Source organism: Carcharodon carcharias, chromosome 15, assembly GCF_017639515.1.
Source record: "Carcharodon carcharias isolate sCarCar2 chromosome 15, sCarCar2.pri, whole genome shotgun sequence".
NCBI classification, from domain to species: Eukaryota; Metazoa; Chordata; class Chondrichthyes; order Lamniformes; family Lamnidae; genus Carcharodon; species Carcharodon carcharias.
The window spans coordinates 121,176,127-121,191,697 of NC_054481.1; the positions used below are offsets into that span (position 1 = coordinate 121,176,127).

General features: G+C 42.0%; 1 protein-coding gene across 2 annotated transcripts in view; it reads right to left on the bottom strand.

Annotated features, from left to right (window-relative positions):
- The window catches only part of LOC121288687 (probable G-protein coupled receptor 153), a 174,962-nt gene that overhangs the window by 18,090 nt on the left and 141,301 nt on the right, over positions 1-15,571 (bottom strand). For both annotated transcript variants that reach the window (XM_041207422.1, XM_041207421.1), the window contains exon 5: positions 909-1,098. In XM_041207422.1, coding sequence (XP_041063356.1) covers positions 909-1,098 — 190 coding nt within the window. The remainder of the gene's footprint in view (positions 1-908; positions 1,099-15,571) is intronic.

Sequence of the window (15,571 nt, forward strand, 5' to 3'; positions counted from 1 at the left end):
ACAAGGGCAGCACTGTCAAGGCGTTCAGCTGAGGTTCCGTCAGCAATCTCTTGTGGATGTAAAATATCCCATGGCACTATTTAGAAGAAAAGGCAGTGGAAGTTATATCCAATGTCCTGGCTAATATTTATCCCTCAATTAACATCACAAAACTAGATTATCTACAGTCATTACTACATTGGATGTTTGTGGGAGCTTGCTGTGTGCAAATTTGTTGTCGTGTTTTCTACATTACAAACAGAGTAACAACCTTTCAAAAGTATTTAATTGGCTGTAATGCACTTTGGAACATCTGCGGTCATGAAAGGTGCCATATAAATGCAAGTCTTTTGTTGTGTATTGCACTGAGTAAGGCTAACATGCTCAGCTGCAGGCAGCTCATTATTGTACTAACTTTATTTACACCTACCCAACAGGGCAGCAGAGAGCACAATATTACAAAAAACTCAGATCTTACAAATATGCTACATCATTCTTTTTTTATTTTTGCAGTGTTGTAGGAAACTGCACCATGTCCTATGTACAGAAACACCAGAGATAGGGCCATGTGCCACCACAAAGAGGTACTGCTGTATTGACAACTAGACAGAGAAGCTGTACACACAGGGCTATGTACTAAACAATAGCACTGCACAGGTTGGGTGTACACAATGGTACTGCACAGGTTGGGTGTACACAATGGTACTACACGAACTGAGTGTACACAGTGGTGTTGCAAAGGTTGAGTGTACATCATACAAGCTCCTCAGATGAACTGGGGACAAAGACTTTAAATGGACAAAACCTGCAATACTTGGCTGAACATGATACTACACATGGTATAGCATTTTAAAACTCAACACAAAGATAAATTCAAGACACTAAATGATGTTAACCATGTACAGAATTCAATAAAGGAGAAAGTTTACCTTCATCTATTTCATCATTGGACATGATAGCTACACATTTTTCCCAGACACTTTTTACATCAGCCCTGTAGCGGTCACAAGCCCAAAGGAACAATGGCAGAAGAATGGACTGCACTATGGAACACCATAGGAAACATAACACCATCCAGGTATAAGAGGTGTCATACTTGAGGCTTGCAAAACTCACCACCTGGAAAACAGAAAGAGATTTACTTGAAATCTGAAGAGCTCAGGAACAGCCTAAAACACATTAAATTTCAAACACTGATGTATGTTTTCACTCATACAGGGTTTGTTATTTCCTCCCCTCCTTTACTGAAGGCACTGTTGGGGTACAAGTCCTCAGATATTGGGGTACAAGTCCACAGATGTTGGACTACACTCTGGTACTTCATCCAAGTGGTTATTCTTCATAATGGGCAATCATGAGCAAGTATGAATCTGACCTACGAGTGTCAACAGGTGTCATGGATGAGCCTGGTCCTGTTCTCACTCTAATATCCACATCTAGCAAGAACTGGAAACAAAGGAGAATCTTGGCTGAATTTTCCTATCTCAGAGATTGTAGCCAATTGTCACCAGCTCAGATGAGCTAACTCAGTACTGACTGGGGATTGCCATTTATACAACTCAACTTCATGATTCGCCACAAACAAAGAAGGAAATGATTTGGTAGAGACAGGTGCGATTTGCAATTGTGATGACACCTAGCTTCCTAACCAGATTCCCTTTAAAATAAATCACACGTTAATATACATCTCCTAGGTTATCATCTCTATAACATGGATGCTCCATAATCTAAATTAGTATGTAAAAACCCTCCCTCTGGACCTTATTGTCTGAGAGAGTGAGGGCCTCTCCTTTGAGAGCAGATTGTTTTCTGTGGGAATTACAATCATATTATAGCAAGCATGTGACAAAATGGGCATGATGCCAAAAATAATTCCTTTCTCCAGCAACGTTTTCCCACAATTCATTAAGAGTCGAATGAACGATGGCTTGAATAAGGAGGCTACGATCAGTTTTGTTCCTAACAGCCTTTGAGCAGAGTTCTGTTTTTAAGGTGTTTAATTTTCTCAGCCTTTTCCTCTTTTTGACCAGACACATGAGCAATCTACTCAACCCTGTAATTCCGGAATACTATTTGTAGATAATCTAAGAGAGCAGAACAAGTGGATGCATGTTCAAACTGGTGAGAAGCAGGTTTAGGACTAACATCAGGGTAGAATGCCTTCACCAAGAAGTCAAGCTACACTTGGAATGAGTTTCTGGGTCACATAAGGAAAGCAAAAATCATGAAATCATTTCATGCCATTGGGGAAAGCTGTAGACCTTTCACTTGGAGTGACATGTGAAGATTGGATGAATTGAAAATCTTGAGTGCGTGCGTGATTCATTTAAGTGTGGGGCCCCTTTAAATTATTTTGGGTAGCTGTTCATGCGTGGTAACTTACAGGGGCTGACCTGGCCCACATGGGGACTTTGAGGTTGCTGTGCAGCCATCCACCATGTACCGTGCAGGAAATATTGCTGCAAAGATCCAGGATCTTGTGACCTTTAGCCTCTACCAATACTGTTTTGTAAACAGCCAATAGCAGAGTTGTTAGGCAAGCCTTCAATGGCTCTCGAGTTTTTCTCTCTCTACCCTAATGGGAAGGGCAATCTGACTCCTCTCTGCTCCACCCCCTTGTCCAGAACAATCGATGATGGCAACTCATCAAATTAACCAACTGTGATCATGAATCTAATCCAGGACACAGTATTTGAAGTCATAAACATTGTATCTCACACTACCTATTTTTCCCCTCTCCTTATCTTCTAAGCATTGTAACTCCTCACTGGGGTATGATTGCACAGATGGCCATCCAGTACATTGGCCAAGTAGCCATCCTTCATTTATGAAAGTCGGCAATGGACTTTGCCAGGCTAAACCACTTCAATCCTAGTCAACTAGAAGTCAACTGTAGCATCCATTCAGGTCACTCCCATTTTATAAGGCAGGATTTATTAAGGGAGCTGTCAGCGCAGTTTCATTAGCCTGAAGGAGGAATTGATTTCTATTACACTAATGGATTCTGTTTATTCACAAAGGTTTTCATGTTGAATTTACAGAACTCTTATCAGAAAAAACTCATAAATCAAAGAAAATAGCTGTTCTAAAGGAAGAATTACTTAAAATTATTACTGGCAGGATTGATGGATTTTAGAATTAATCCAATAATAAAAGCCATGCAGAGATCACAGCACTCAATGCCATGCCCTTCATAGCAACAGGTGACTCATCCTTCGTGATCTGGGACCTTACTGATGGGTGCAGGGAAACCAATGAGGATAATATTGGATTAAGCATCAAAGCCTGTCAGTGAGTCACAGAAAAACATTGCACAGTTTCAAAACTACAAGACGACAGCAGTGTAGTCACTGACCCCAACTCGATTCAGTGACTGTAATATTTAGTTCAGAGACTGCCCTTCCTGATACATAAACACAAGGTAGATGAACTTAATCATTTAATTTGTCTTCTCTGATGCTGCTTTCATCCTTGATGGCATGCTGAATAAATGGAGATATCTCAGCACGTTCAGCATCGCAGCATATCTCATTCTGACTCGAGTTAGCAGGATGATCCAGCCTCAAGAAAAGACACTAGACAACTTCACCCAGAGGCAAATGCCACAACAGCAGCTTGTAACATGACATTGACAGGTGTGGAGCTGGATGACATGAGAATAGATTACACGGTGCCTTGAGTTACAGTGTGAGTGTGGAAGGAAGGTGGTATGATAAAGCAATAGTGTGGTTTCTATTCAAAAGCTTCTGAAGTTCCTTTTGTTGGTTCTCAGGATGTGGGGAAATCTGGAACTAGGGTACACTTTTTAAAAATAAGAGAAATGAGGAGAATTTTCTTCTTGGAGAGTCATTAATCTTTGGAATTCTCTTCTCCAGACAGCAGTGGAGGCAGGGTCACTGAATTATATTCAAGGTTGATATAGACAGGAAAAGTGGAGTTAAAGCCCCAATCAAATCAGGTATGATCTTATTGAATGGTGGAACAGGCTAGAGGGGCCGAATGGCCTATTCCTGCTCCTAATGCTTATGGTCCTATTTACTGCCCATCCTAGTTGCCCTGAGCAGGTGGTCTTTTCCTTGCTGCAGTCCACGTGATGGTGGTGCTCCTAGGGCGGTAAAGACAGGGATTCCCAAAATTATAACCCAGCAACAATGTACTGGTATATATCCATGTCACAACAGTTGTGGTTTGGAGCAGATGCAGTTTCCAAAATCTGACCACTTTTGTCTTTCTTGGCAGGGTTTGTAAGTTGCTGCAAAGCATCCTTAACCAAAAGCATAGTTCAGTCACAGTGTGCCTATGGTAGAAGGGTTGGAATTGAAGTCAGTGTATAGGTGCTAAACAGGTAAACTGGTTTTACCTGGATGACACTGAGCTTTTGTTGCAGCGGCACCCATCCAGCCTAATGATGGCCAATCCATCACACTTCAGACTCCAACCCTGTACACAAAGGGCAGGTGTCGAGGGGTCAGGAAGCGCAAAGAATTGGACCAAGGACACTGCCTTGAGGAACTTCAGCAGCAATCTGCTGGGATGCAATGATTGGCCCTTGATACCCACGAACAGCCGAGAGCTTTCCTATTGATTCCCATTGACCTCAGTGCAAGCACGTTTATTGAATAATGCTTCCTGTTTCCTTTTGGTCTTTCTCCATTAAGCAGCACTAACCTTTAACATAATAAAGCAACCAAGGTGTTCCACAGGAGGGTTATCAAACAAAATTTGACACCAAGCCATATAAGGACTTTTAGAAAGATGACAATAAGCTTAGCCAAAAAAGGTAGGTTTTCATCACCAGGATGATTCTTCCTTGCAGATGGATGAGTGGAAATGATGTGTTGGCTTTGGGTTTGTAGATGGCTTACAAGCCCTAGCTTAACGTTGCAGAATTAACTTCAGCAGCTGTCCTCTCTCTGTCTTTCCTACCCTTGTTTCTCAGTGGCTGTCCTTGTTGATTGGAAGGTCTTGACACCATTTTTGATGGTAGTCACCATTTTGGTCGTGATTCGGCATTTGCTTCCCATGTGTTAACGTTAATAAGGCAGACCTTCATGAAAGCTTTGAGATTGTCTTTGAAGTGTTTTCTTTGGCTGCTGTGCGAGTGTGTTAAAAAGGTGGGGAGAAAGGTAGAAGAGGGTCAGAGCTTTAGGGAGGGAATTCCAAAACTCAGGGCCCATGGCTACTAATGGTGGTGCAATTAAAATCAGAGATAGTCTAGAAGACACATATCTTGGAGGGTAATGGGGCTGGAAGAGATTATAGAGGCAGGGAAGGACAAAGCCATGAAGGGATTTGAAAACAAGGATGAGGATTTTAAAAATCAAGGTGTTGATTAACCGAGAGCCAATATAGGTCAATGAGCAGAGGGATGATGGGCAAATGGGGCTTGGTGCGAGTTAGGGCACGTAGGCAGCAACATCTTGGATTCCCTTCAGTTTAAGCAGGATAGAACATGGGAGACCAGTCAGGAGTGTGTTGGAATAAATTGAGTCTAGAGGTAACAAAGGCATGGATGAGGGTTTCAGCAGATGAGTTGAGGCAGGGATGGAATTGGGTGATGTTATGGAGGTGGAAATAGGCCCTCCATAAACTTGCGGTCATCTAAAACTCTGCTGCCTACATCTTAACTCGCAGCAAGTTTGCCCATCACCCCTGTGCTCACTGACCTACATTGGCTCCTGGTCAAGCAACGTCTTGATTTTAAAATTCTCATCCTTGTTTTCAAATCTCATGGCCTCACCCCTCCCTATCTCTGTAATCTCCCCCAGCCCCACAACCCTCCAAGTATTCTGTGCTCTCCAGTTTTGGCCTCTTAACCATACCCAATCACACCACCATGGTGGTCATATCTTCAGTTTCCAGGGCCCTAAGTTCTGGAATTCCCTCCCTACACCTCTGTCTCCACCTTGCTTTCCTCCTTTAAGACACTGCTTAAAACCTAGCTCTTTGACCAAGCTTTTGGTCAACTGACCCAATATCTCACGTAGTTCAGCATCAGAGGTAAGAGCAGCTGGCACTGAGCCAACGCTGACATGTTTAACATATTTAACATGAATCTATATGGCAATTATACAGCCATGTACAGGAAACACGAAAATCTTCTTTTAAATTGAGGAATTAAAAAAGGACAAAAATCCAGGGTACACGGCACCAACAAAGAAACTCCAGCCTCCCTGGGCAGACATTTTCTTTTCCACAACAATTTTAATTACAAAACCATCTTTCGCATTTGGCAACATCCTGAGGAGGTGCAGGAAGAACACCAGCAGAAGGTAAGGGAGAAACTTAGGAGAACTGACTGAATGTATGATCAAAGAGAGCTAGTTTTGAGAACAGTGCGGGACTTGGAGATAGTTAAGAGGGAGTCAGAGTAGCAGTTAATATATGCAGTGTGGTCACCTTGATTTAATAGTTTGAAGTTCATATTTTGGTTATCACCTAAAAGTTAATTTTCAATTAAAATAAACAGGTTCAAATGCTCAACTTGTCATCTCTTTTTATTCCTCCTATTTTCTCTCCCTGGTATTTTGTTTCAGCAATGTGCTTTTTCTAATAAGCAAGCTCTGCTGGTTTTATCCTTTTATGTTCAAAACTTTCCAATATCCTGTTTTCCTTATTGTGTGCGCCCATTTTGGAGTGATTTTTTTTTTTAAAGAAGGTTTTCATTGACTGAAAACTGCATCCAAAATGGCCGACTCCCCAAAATTGACATGCTGGCATTAAAGGTTTGGAAAAACATGTTCAAAACTCTAAGTACTGCTGATAATTAAAAGATACTGGATGATAGCTGCTGGATTTCCACCTCTGAGAACTGGCTTTCCAAGAGTTTCATAAGCGTATATTTTCAACTTGCTCTTGAGGTGTGAAATCAGTGCTGCAGAGTGGCACCTGTTATAGAAACTGGCCAACTTGTATTCGGATTAAATTCAACTACAGCTGGTTTCCATCCACCACAGGGCAGCAAGTAGAAAATGCACCCCAACAATTCAGCTCAGATTGGTGGGACAAAGTCTACTCAGAGCTGTTAAGATCTTACAAGGCTTGTGTTTGAGGTGGTCCCAACTCAGTTCCAAGTGGACATGGGCCCCAGTGCACAAAATCGTTCCTAGTTGGTACTGAGGAGAATGATCAGTTTGGGAAACCAAAAGAATCCTGCTTCCTTACAACAGTTAGGACTGTTCTGTTTAAAGGCTGGAAATCAGAGACGTCGTTTGGGCAGAGTACAGAAAACTTAACTTTAAACCCGGCTTTGCTACATTGGACTTGGGAGCACCTTGTGCAGTGAGTCCCTCCTCAAAATGGAAAGCGTTCCATTTCCCAGTGCAGCATTCCTTAAACATAAATTTGGCCAAAGAGGTAAAGAGAATGAGAGAAGACCAAAGATAACAAGTGAGACAGAAAACCAGGGTGAAACAGAAAGAAAATAAAGAACGGAATGAGTAAACATGTTGGCAGGACAACACTACGACTTTTCTAGACAAGTCCTTTTTGAATGGAACATAAAGACTAACTGCTGCAGAATGAAAGAAAGGCTTGTATTCATCTTCATCACATTCCGGAAATAATTCAAGGAGATTCACAATCAATCAACTGCTTTGAGGATTTTTGTTACTTAGACAAACAAGGCAGCCATTCGGCACACAGCAAACCACATTAAGATGCATGATAAATCTGCTTCTAGTAAATGGTTTTGGAGGAGGGAGGAATATTGGCTAGCACACTGGGAAACACAGTATGCTACAACACAGAAGAGGCCATTCAGCCCATGGTGCCTGTGGCAGCTCTTTGAAAGAGACATTCAATTAATTGCACTCCCCTGCTCTTTCCTCATGGCTTACAATTTTTTTTTCTTTTCAAGTATCTATCTAATTTTTCTTTGAAAATTACTGTTGAATCAACTTCCATGGTCTTTTCAGGCAGCATCAGATCATCATAACTCACTGGATAAAAATATTCCAATTTCTCCTCGGTTTTCTAGTTGATCTTGTTGTTGGTAGAAAATCAGTTTCTTGCTATTTACTAGTTTCAAAACCTTTTATAATTTTGATCACAAAGTTTTGACTCACATATGTCCTTTTAAGTTGTGCATCAGAACATTTGTTAAGTACATAAGGAATGCTTGACCTGTGTGTGTGTTCAGCAGGTGCTGCAATGGATGGGTGATGATAGGTGATGCACTGCACTCACAGAAACAGCCTCTGTGTACACGAACAAACCCAAACCACTAACAGTCTGTCTCACAAAGGACAGGAGGGCTTTGCAGTTTCAGTGTCAACCATCACCGAATCCCTCCAGGTTGAAAGGTGCATCTAAAACGAGTTCAGCAGGTTCTGAATCAGTGATGGAAGGAGAATGGCGGAGGGGTTTGCAGGGAAATAGGATGAGGCAACCAGAGAAGCAACCGGAGCAGCACTGGCAGTATTCCGGGAGCAGCCAATTCACCATTCGTCCCTACTAGGAGATGGTGGGCAATGTGGGAGATTTGAGATGCAGGGGGTAAGAACATTTAGCTTTCTTCCACTTTTCTCCCCGTCTTTCCTGCAGGCACCATCTCTTACTGAGGTGCAGATTCCCCCGATGCTAGTAGACTCAGATACCTCCCTATAGTGGACTTTCTTCAAACATGGGACTGGATGGCTCAACGAAGAAAGCAGGAGGGTATAGCAGGAGCAGCACCAGACATACCTAAAAATGAGGCGTCAACCTGGTGAAGCTATAACACAGGACTATTTGCATGCCAAACAGCATAAGCAACAAGTGAAAGACAAAGCTAAGCGATCCCACAACCAACGGATCAGATCTAAGCTCTGCAGTCCTGCCACAACCCGTCATGAATGGTGGTGGACAATTAAACAACTCACTGGAGGAGGAGACTCCACAAATATCCCCATCCTCAATGATGGAGGAGCCCAGCACATCAGCGCAAAAGATAAGACTGAAGCATTTGCTACAATCTTCAGCTAGATATGCAGAGTGGATCATCTATCCTGACCTCCTCTGGAGGTCCCCAGCATCACAGATGCCAGTCTTCAGCCAATTCGATTCACTCCATGTGATATCAAGAAACAGCTGAAATCACTGGATACTGCAAAGGCTATGGGCCCTGAAAACATTCTGACAAGAGGACTGAAGGCTTGTGCCCCAGGACTTGCTGTGCACCTAGCCAAGCTGTTCCAATACAGCTACAATACTGGCATTTACCTGGCTATGTAGAAAATTGCCCAGGTGTGTCCTGCACACAAAAAGCAGGACAAAATCAACCTGGCCAATTAGCACCCCATCAGTCTACTCTCGATCATCAGTAAAGTGATGGAAGGGGTCATCAACAGTGCTATCAAGTGGTACTTGCTTAGCAATAATCTGCTCACTGACACTCAGTTTGGATTCTGCCAGGGCCATTCAGCTCCTATCCTCATTACAGTCTTGATTCAAACATGGACAAAAGAACTGAACTCCCGAGGTGACATGAGAGTGACTGCTCGTGACATCAATGCCTCATTTGGCCGAGTGTGGCATCAATAAACTCTAGCAAAACTGGAGTCAATGAGAATCGGGGGGAAACTCTCTGCTATTTGGACTCATACCTAGTACAAAGGAAGATGGTTGTGGTTGTTGGAGGTCAGTCATCTCAGCTCCAGGACATCACTGCAGGAGTTCCTCAGGATAGTGTCCTCAGCTGCTTCATCAATGACCTTCCTTCCATCATAAGGTCAGAAGTGAGGATGTTCGCTGATGATTGCACAGTGTTCAGCACCATTCATGGACTGCTTCAGTACCTGAGGAGTCATGTCCAAATGCAGCAAGACCTGGACAATATCCAGACTTGGGCTAACAAGTGGCATGTAATTCTCATGCCACACAAATGTCAAGCAATGACCATCTCCAACAAGAGAGAATCCAACCATCGCCCCTTGATGTTCAATGACATTACCATCATTCAATTCCCCACTATCAACATCCTGGGGGTTACCACTAACCAGAAACTGAACTGGACTAGTCATATAAATACTGAGGCTGCAAGAGCAGGTCAGAGGCTAGGAATCATGCAATGAGTAACTCACCTCCTGACTCCCCAAAGCCTGTCCACTACCCACAAGTCACAAGTTAGGAGTGTGATGAAATAATCTCCACTTGCCTGGATGAGTGCAGCTCCCACAACACTCGAGATGCTTGACACAGTCCAGGACAAAGCAGTCCACTCGATTAGCACCACATCCACAAACATTCACTCCCTCCACCACCAACACACAGTAGTAACATGTAGCATTTACAAGATGCACCGCAGGAATTCAGCAAGGCTCCTTCAACATCACCTTCCAAACCCACAACCACTACCATCTAGAAGGGCAAGGGCAGCAGATAGATAGGAATACCACCACCTGGAAGTTCCCCTCCAAGTCACTCACCATTCTGACTTGGAAATATATCGCCGTTCCTTCACTGTCACTGGGTCAAAATCCTGGAACTCCCTAACAGTACTGTGGATGTACCTATACACCACATGGACTGCAGCGGTTCAAGAAGACAGCTCACCACCACCTTCTCAAGGGCAACTAGGGACGGGCAATAAATGCTGGCCCAGCCAGCGAAGCCCACATCCCGTGAATGAATAAGAAAAAATAAAAGTTCTACACAACTACATAGAGGTGACTTTGGTGATTAGGAATAGGCCCTGGGTGAATATTCTCCTTCCTGGACTAAGGGATTCTGAGCCCAGTTATGGAACAATTCTCCTTTCTTGTCTGATAGCAGCTGGATTCCAACCAGGAATCAAAGCTGATATTTATCCAATTAAAATGCTTTGTTTACCTATATGTCATAAAAATTGGACGGCTATGTAATAGGTATTAACGCAATTATTTCACTGATATTTCACAGTTATCTCTAGATCATAGGCTTTACATTCAACCTATTTTTTTAAACAGAAGCTAAATAATAAATATCACTCCTTTGTTATGCTTTGTTTGAGCAAAATGCTTGGTTATAGAAATGTCATACGCATGTGGTACAGGAAATAATCGGGCAATATTGTTATTTGCTGAATGACTTCAGTGGGACACCACTTCAGACACATTCTGTAAAAATTTTAAATCACAAGCAACATTGAAAAGTCAGAAAGCTAAACACAAACAAGGGTAGAAAAGAAAGTAACACAGAATTGACCCAATGATCCATCATAATTAGAAGTCAACAGGAAGTGGAAGACAGAAAGCAGGAAAAAGGTGAGGCTATTCACCCCAACATATTTAATTGATCACTCAGGGAGGTGGGCTGACCTATGGAAAAGGATGACCTTGTTCCGTCTAATGATCATCTTTACTTTGAGTTCTCTTGCTTGAACGGCAAGTCCTTGGCAATTGCCAAAGGCCATGATTTTTTGGGTAGAGTGAGGAGGCAGGCCCAAGTCTGCCTCAGCCGAAATGGGGATTGAACTTTGTGCTGTGGTGATTCTCTGATCTACAAGCGTACCCCCCAACCCCCTTCTCTGCCATTCAGTTCTCAAATTCTTATACTTTAACCTTACCTACCCATCATCTCACCCTTAATTCCATTCTCTCCTCAGACATGAAACTAAAACTTTATAAATATAAGCCCTTTTAATGTAATAAAACATCCTAAGGTGCTTTATAGGGGCAATGTAAAACAAAATTCAACAGTGAGTCACATAAGGAGATATTAGGTCAGATGGCCAAAATCTTGGTCCCAGAGGTAAGCTTTATGGAGAGTCTTAAAGCAGGAAAGTGAAGTAGGGGGTCAAGAGATTTAGTGAGGGGACGGACCCCAGGGCTTGGGATCTAGGCAACTGAAGGCATGGATTAACCTCTAGGATGCTCAAGAAGTCAGAACTTCAATAAGGCAGATGTCTCGAACAGCTCTGGGACTGAAGGAGGAGAGGGATAGGGAGGGACGAGGGATTCAAAAACAAGGATGAACATTTTAAAATCAAGATATTTGATTGACCAGGAGCTAATGTAGGTCACCAAGTACAGGGTTGATAGGCGAACAGAACTTAATAGGAGTTAGGACACGGACAGCAGAGTTTTGGCTGACCTTGAGGTTAAGGATGATAGAATGTGGGATTTCAGTCAGGGGATGTACTGGAGTAGAAGATATGAAATGTCTGATTGCTTCTTCTCTTAGCCATCATATCAGAAAGCCCTGCCTGACTTCCCATCTTCCTCACAGGTAACTTAAATTTTAGGTCTTTGAAAGTTATGGAGAATTTTCCTGGACGAGCTGTGCAAATCCCCTTTCTAATCCTGAAAATTTCAATTTTGTGGCTCTCAAGGTCATCCCTTTTCCAAAGAAACCACCTTAATGTTTCTTCATAATTTAAATTCCTTATGTTTGGAATTACTTTTGTTGCTCTACCTAAGCCGCCTTAAACGTGTAAATGCACAAAGAACGCTGCAATGCCCTGGACTGTTCACTAGAGTGGGTGAAGTATTCATCTCAGACAATGAATACAGAATACTCAAGTTGTAGAGAACATGGGAAGTCGTGGACTCTAATTATGGAAATTTAAGGACAGGGGGGAAGTAATAGGTAGGGAAATGGAGGTGGAAGTAAGAAAAAATCCTGTATGGCAGAACTAAACACAACACTAACACAAAACTGGCCTCAGGAGTATAGATAAAGGTCCATGAACAAACAGTCTATGAGAAAAAAAAAATGACATTATTGCAATATTGCACAAGGGCCTTTGATAGAATAACTAGGGGCCCAGTGCTTCTACTGGCTGGAGGGTCAGTAAAGAAAGGACATAGATTTAAGTTAATTGACAAAAAGGGTCAGCGGCGGAGATATGCTGTTGTGATCTGGATCATGCTATCTGAGAGGGGGTGGAAGAAGATTCAATAGAAACTTTCAAAGGGGGAATTAGATAGATACTCAAAAGGGGTAAAAATGGTAAGGCTATGGGGAAAAAGGAGAGTTCGACCAAGTGTGTGGGAGCCAGAATGGATGATCAGCTCCACCATTAGAAGCCATAGGGAAGACTAATGTGAAAGCAAAATGCTGCAGATGCTGGAAATCTGAAATAAAACAGAAAATGCAGGAACTTCCCTGCTGAGCATGCTCAGCAGGTCAGGCAGCATCTGCAGAGAGAGACACAGTCAGTGTCAGTGACCCTTCATCAGATCTGAAGGCTAATGTTTTTTGAGGATGATTGAGGCACTGCCCACACTTATAGCAATCCCTGCCTCTACAATACCTATAAGCCTTAACAAAGATGCTGTCAGTCAAACAGGTGCCCTGAGTTAAGCAACTTTACCAAGAATTACTTTCTATTTTCATCTTATTTCTCTGGCAGAGGTGGTGGGGAATTGCTGGGGCAGGGACATGGAAATAGAGTCAGTCTAGCTGCGCATCATGCACAAGTAACATGGGTGTAACTTGGACTCCAACCTTGTCTGTGTGACTGCACTGCAAATTTTCATACATGAAAAATGTAAAGGTATAACAAATAAATGTTAAACTTTGTCAGGAGCTTGTAAACTGCTGCTCAATTACTGCAAATATTTATAAATTCCCTTACAACTGCATTAACCCATATTGAAAGACTGACTGTAAATATAATCTATATGCAGAAATGGTTCTTGGAACAATGTGCCACAGGTCACAGAAACCATTTGAAGAAAAATTTAATAGATACTTGAGGCAGAAGAAAATGTAAAGCTGTATAAAGAGAGTCAGCACAACAGTGAAATTAGTTATTCGGGAAACAAACCTACACAAACACAATGGGCTAAACAGTCTATCTTTGCTGGAAATTTCTATGGTACTATAGTACAAAATCAAGGACCAAATTTAAACAAAAACTTGTTAAATGCTTGTTAATGCCTGTACAATCTTTGTTGGAGGTTTCTCCAATTGAAATATATACTTATTTGAACATAGTCTCAATTTATAATTATTTCCATCTTCACCTACCATTCAAGTATGAATGGAGATTAACCTGATTAAATTTCAGTGATGTCTACTTTCAATGAACGAAGGAATTAGCATATATGTAGCGCCTTTCATAACGCCAGAACATCCCAAGGCAGTTTACAGAGAATTAAATATATTGCAAGTACACTTAGTGCTGCAACATAGTGAATCACAGCCATCCATTTGCGCACAGCAATATCACTCAAACAACAATGTGATAATAATCCTATAATCTGTTTTTAGTGATATTGGATACTGCAGTGGGATCTTTGACATCCAGCTGTGTGTAGGCAGGGCCTTGATTTAACATCTCAGCTGAAGGACTGCACCACCGACAGTGTGCATTCCCTTAGTTCTGCACTGATGTCAGCCTAGAGTAGGTGCTCGAGTCTCTGGATTGGGACTCACAGAGCCACAGCTAGCATTTATACAACATTCAGCTTTTCCTGCCATGCCGGATCCAAGTGATCCAAGGTCTTGGCAGTTCTCAGCTGTATCATACTATACTATCTCTTAGCAACACTACCAGTCAAGCCCAGCATGGCACACCTGAGCAATTACAGGGCTTGGCAGTGCTGAGTGAAATAAAACCCACTCTCAGCTCACAAACAGAAAGAAGTGAAATTATGGCTGACAACTTAGCTGTAATTTAATTTATTTTCATGTGCGAGTCATTTATAAATTCATGCTGTTCATAAAGTCCAGAAAATAACTTTACAATAAAATTAACTGCTTCCCATACCAGGACAATGAATAAACAGCTGAGGACACAAAGCATTCTTAAATTGAATGCATAGCCGTAAATTGGAAATAAATGATCATTTCAGAAAATAATAGTCATTCACATATTCAGCTCTGAAACTATTCTGCATCTGATGTAACACAATAACCATATACACTTGCTGTGTCTTTTGAATGAAAACTATTATTGCAATAAAAATACTTAAGAGAAAGCTTCAATAATCTTGGCTGCAGATAGTACAAGAATAAAGAGGTAACTCTCTCCCAAATCTTATAAAATTGAATCTTGGCTTGGTTGGTTGCACTCTTGCCCTAGTTAGAAGGTCATGGGGTTAACTCCCACTCCTGGGATTTGGAGCACATAACCTAGACTGATATTCCAAAGCAGTACTGAGGGAGTGCTGCAATGTCAGAGGTGACGTCCAACAAATGAGAAGTTCAACTGATGTCCTATTTGCTTGTTCGGCATAGTTTCTGTTAATGTTATAGATGCCATGGCATTACTCTAAAAAAAGGCAATGAGCTTCCTCTGGTGCTTGAGCCACTATTCTCTTAACCAATGTCACAAACACAGAAGAAGCTTTCTTATCTTATTGCCAACTTCAAGTGTGAAAAATGGCCACCATTTTTGTCCACAGAACAGCAGTCACTGCACTCTGAAGTATGTCATTTTGCCAAGTACTTTGAGTTTGTATCCGAGAGATATAATAAGGTGCTATATCATAGACAATGGCTGCAGCACAGGAGGCCGCGATTTGCCCTGTCATGACCATGTTAGCAGTCAGAGCAATTTAGCTAGTTCCCAATCCTCCATTCTTCCCTGTAGCCCAGCAATACAGGTGCAAAATTTTTACATTAGTGCATCTCTATCATTTCTGAACAAAAAATGATTTAAAATAGAAAGAAGCACAAATGAGAT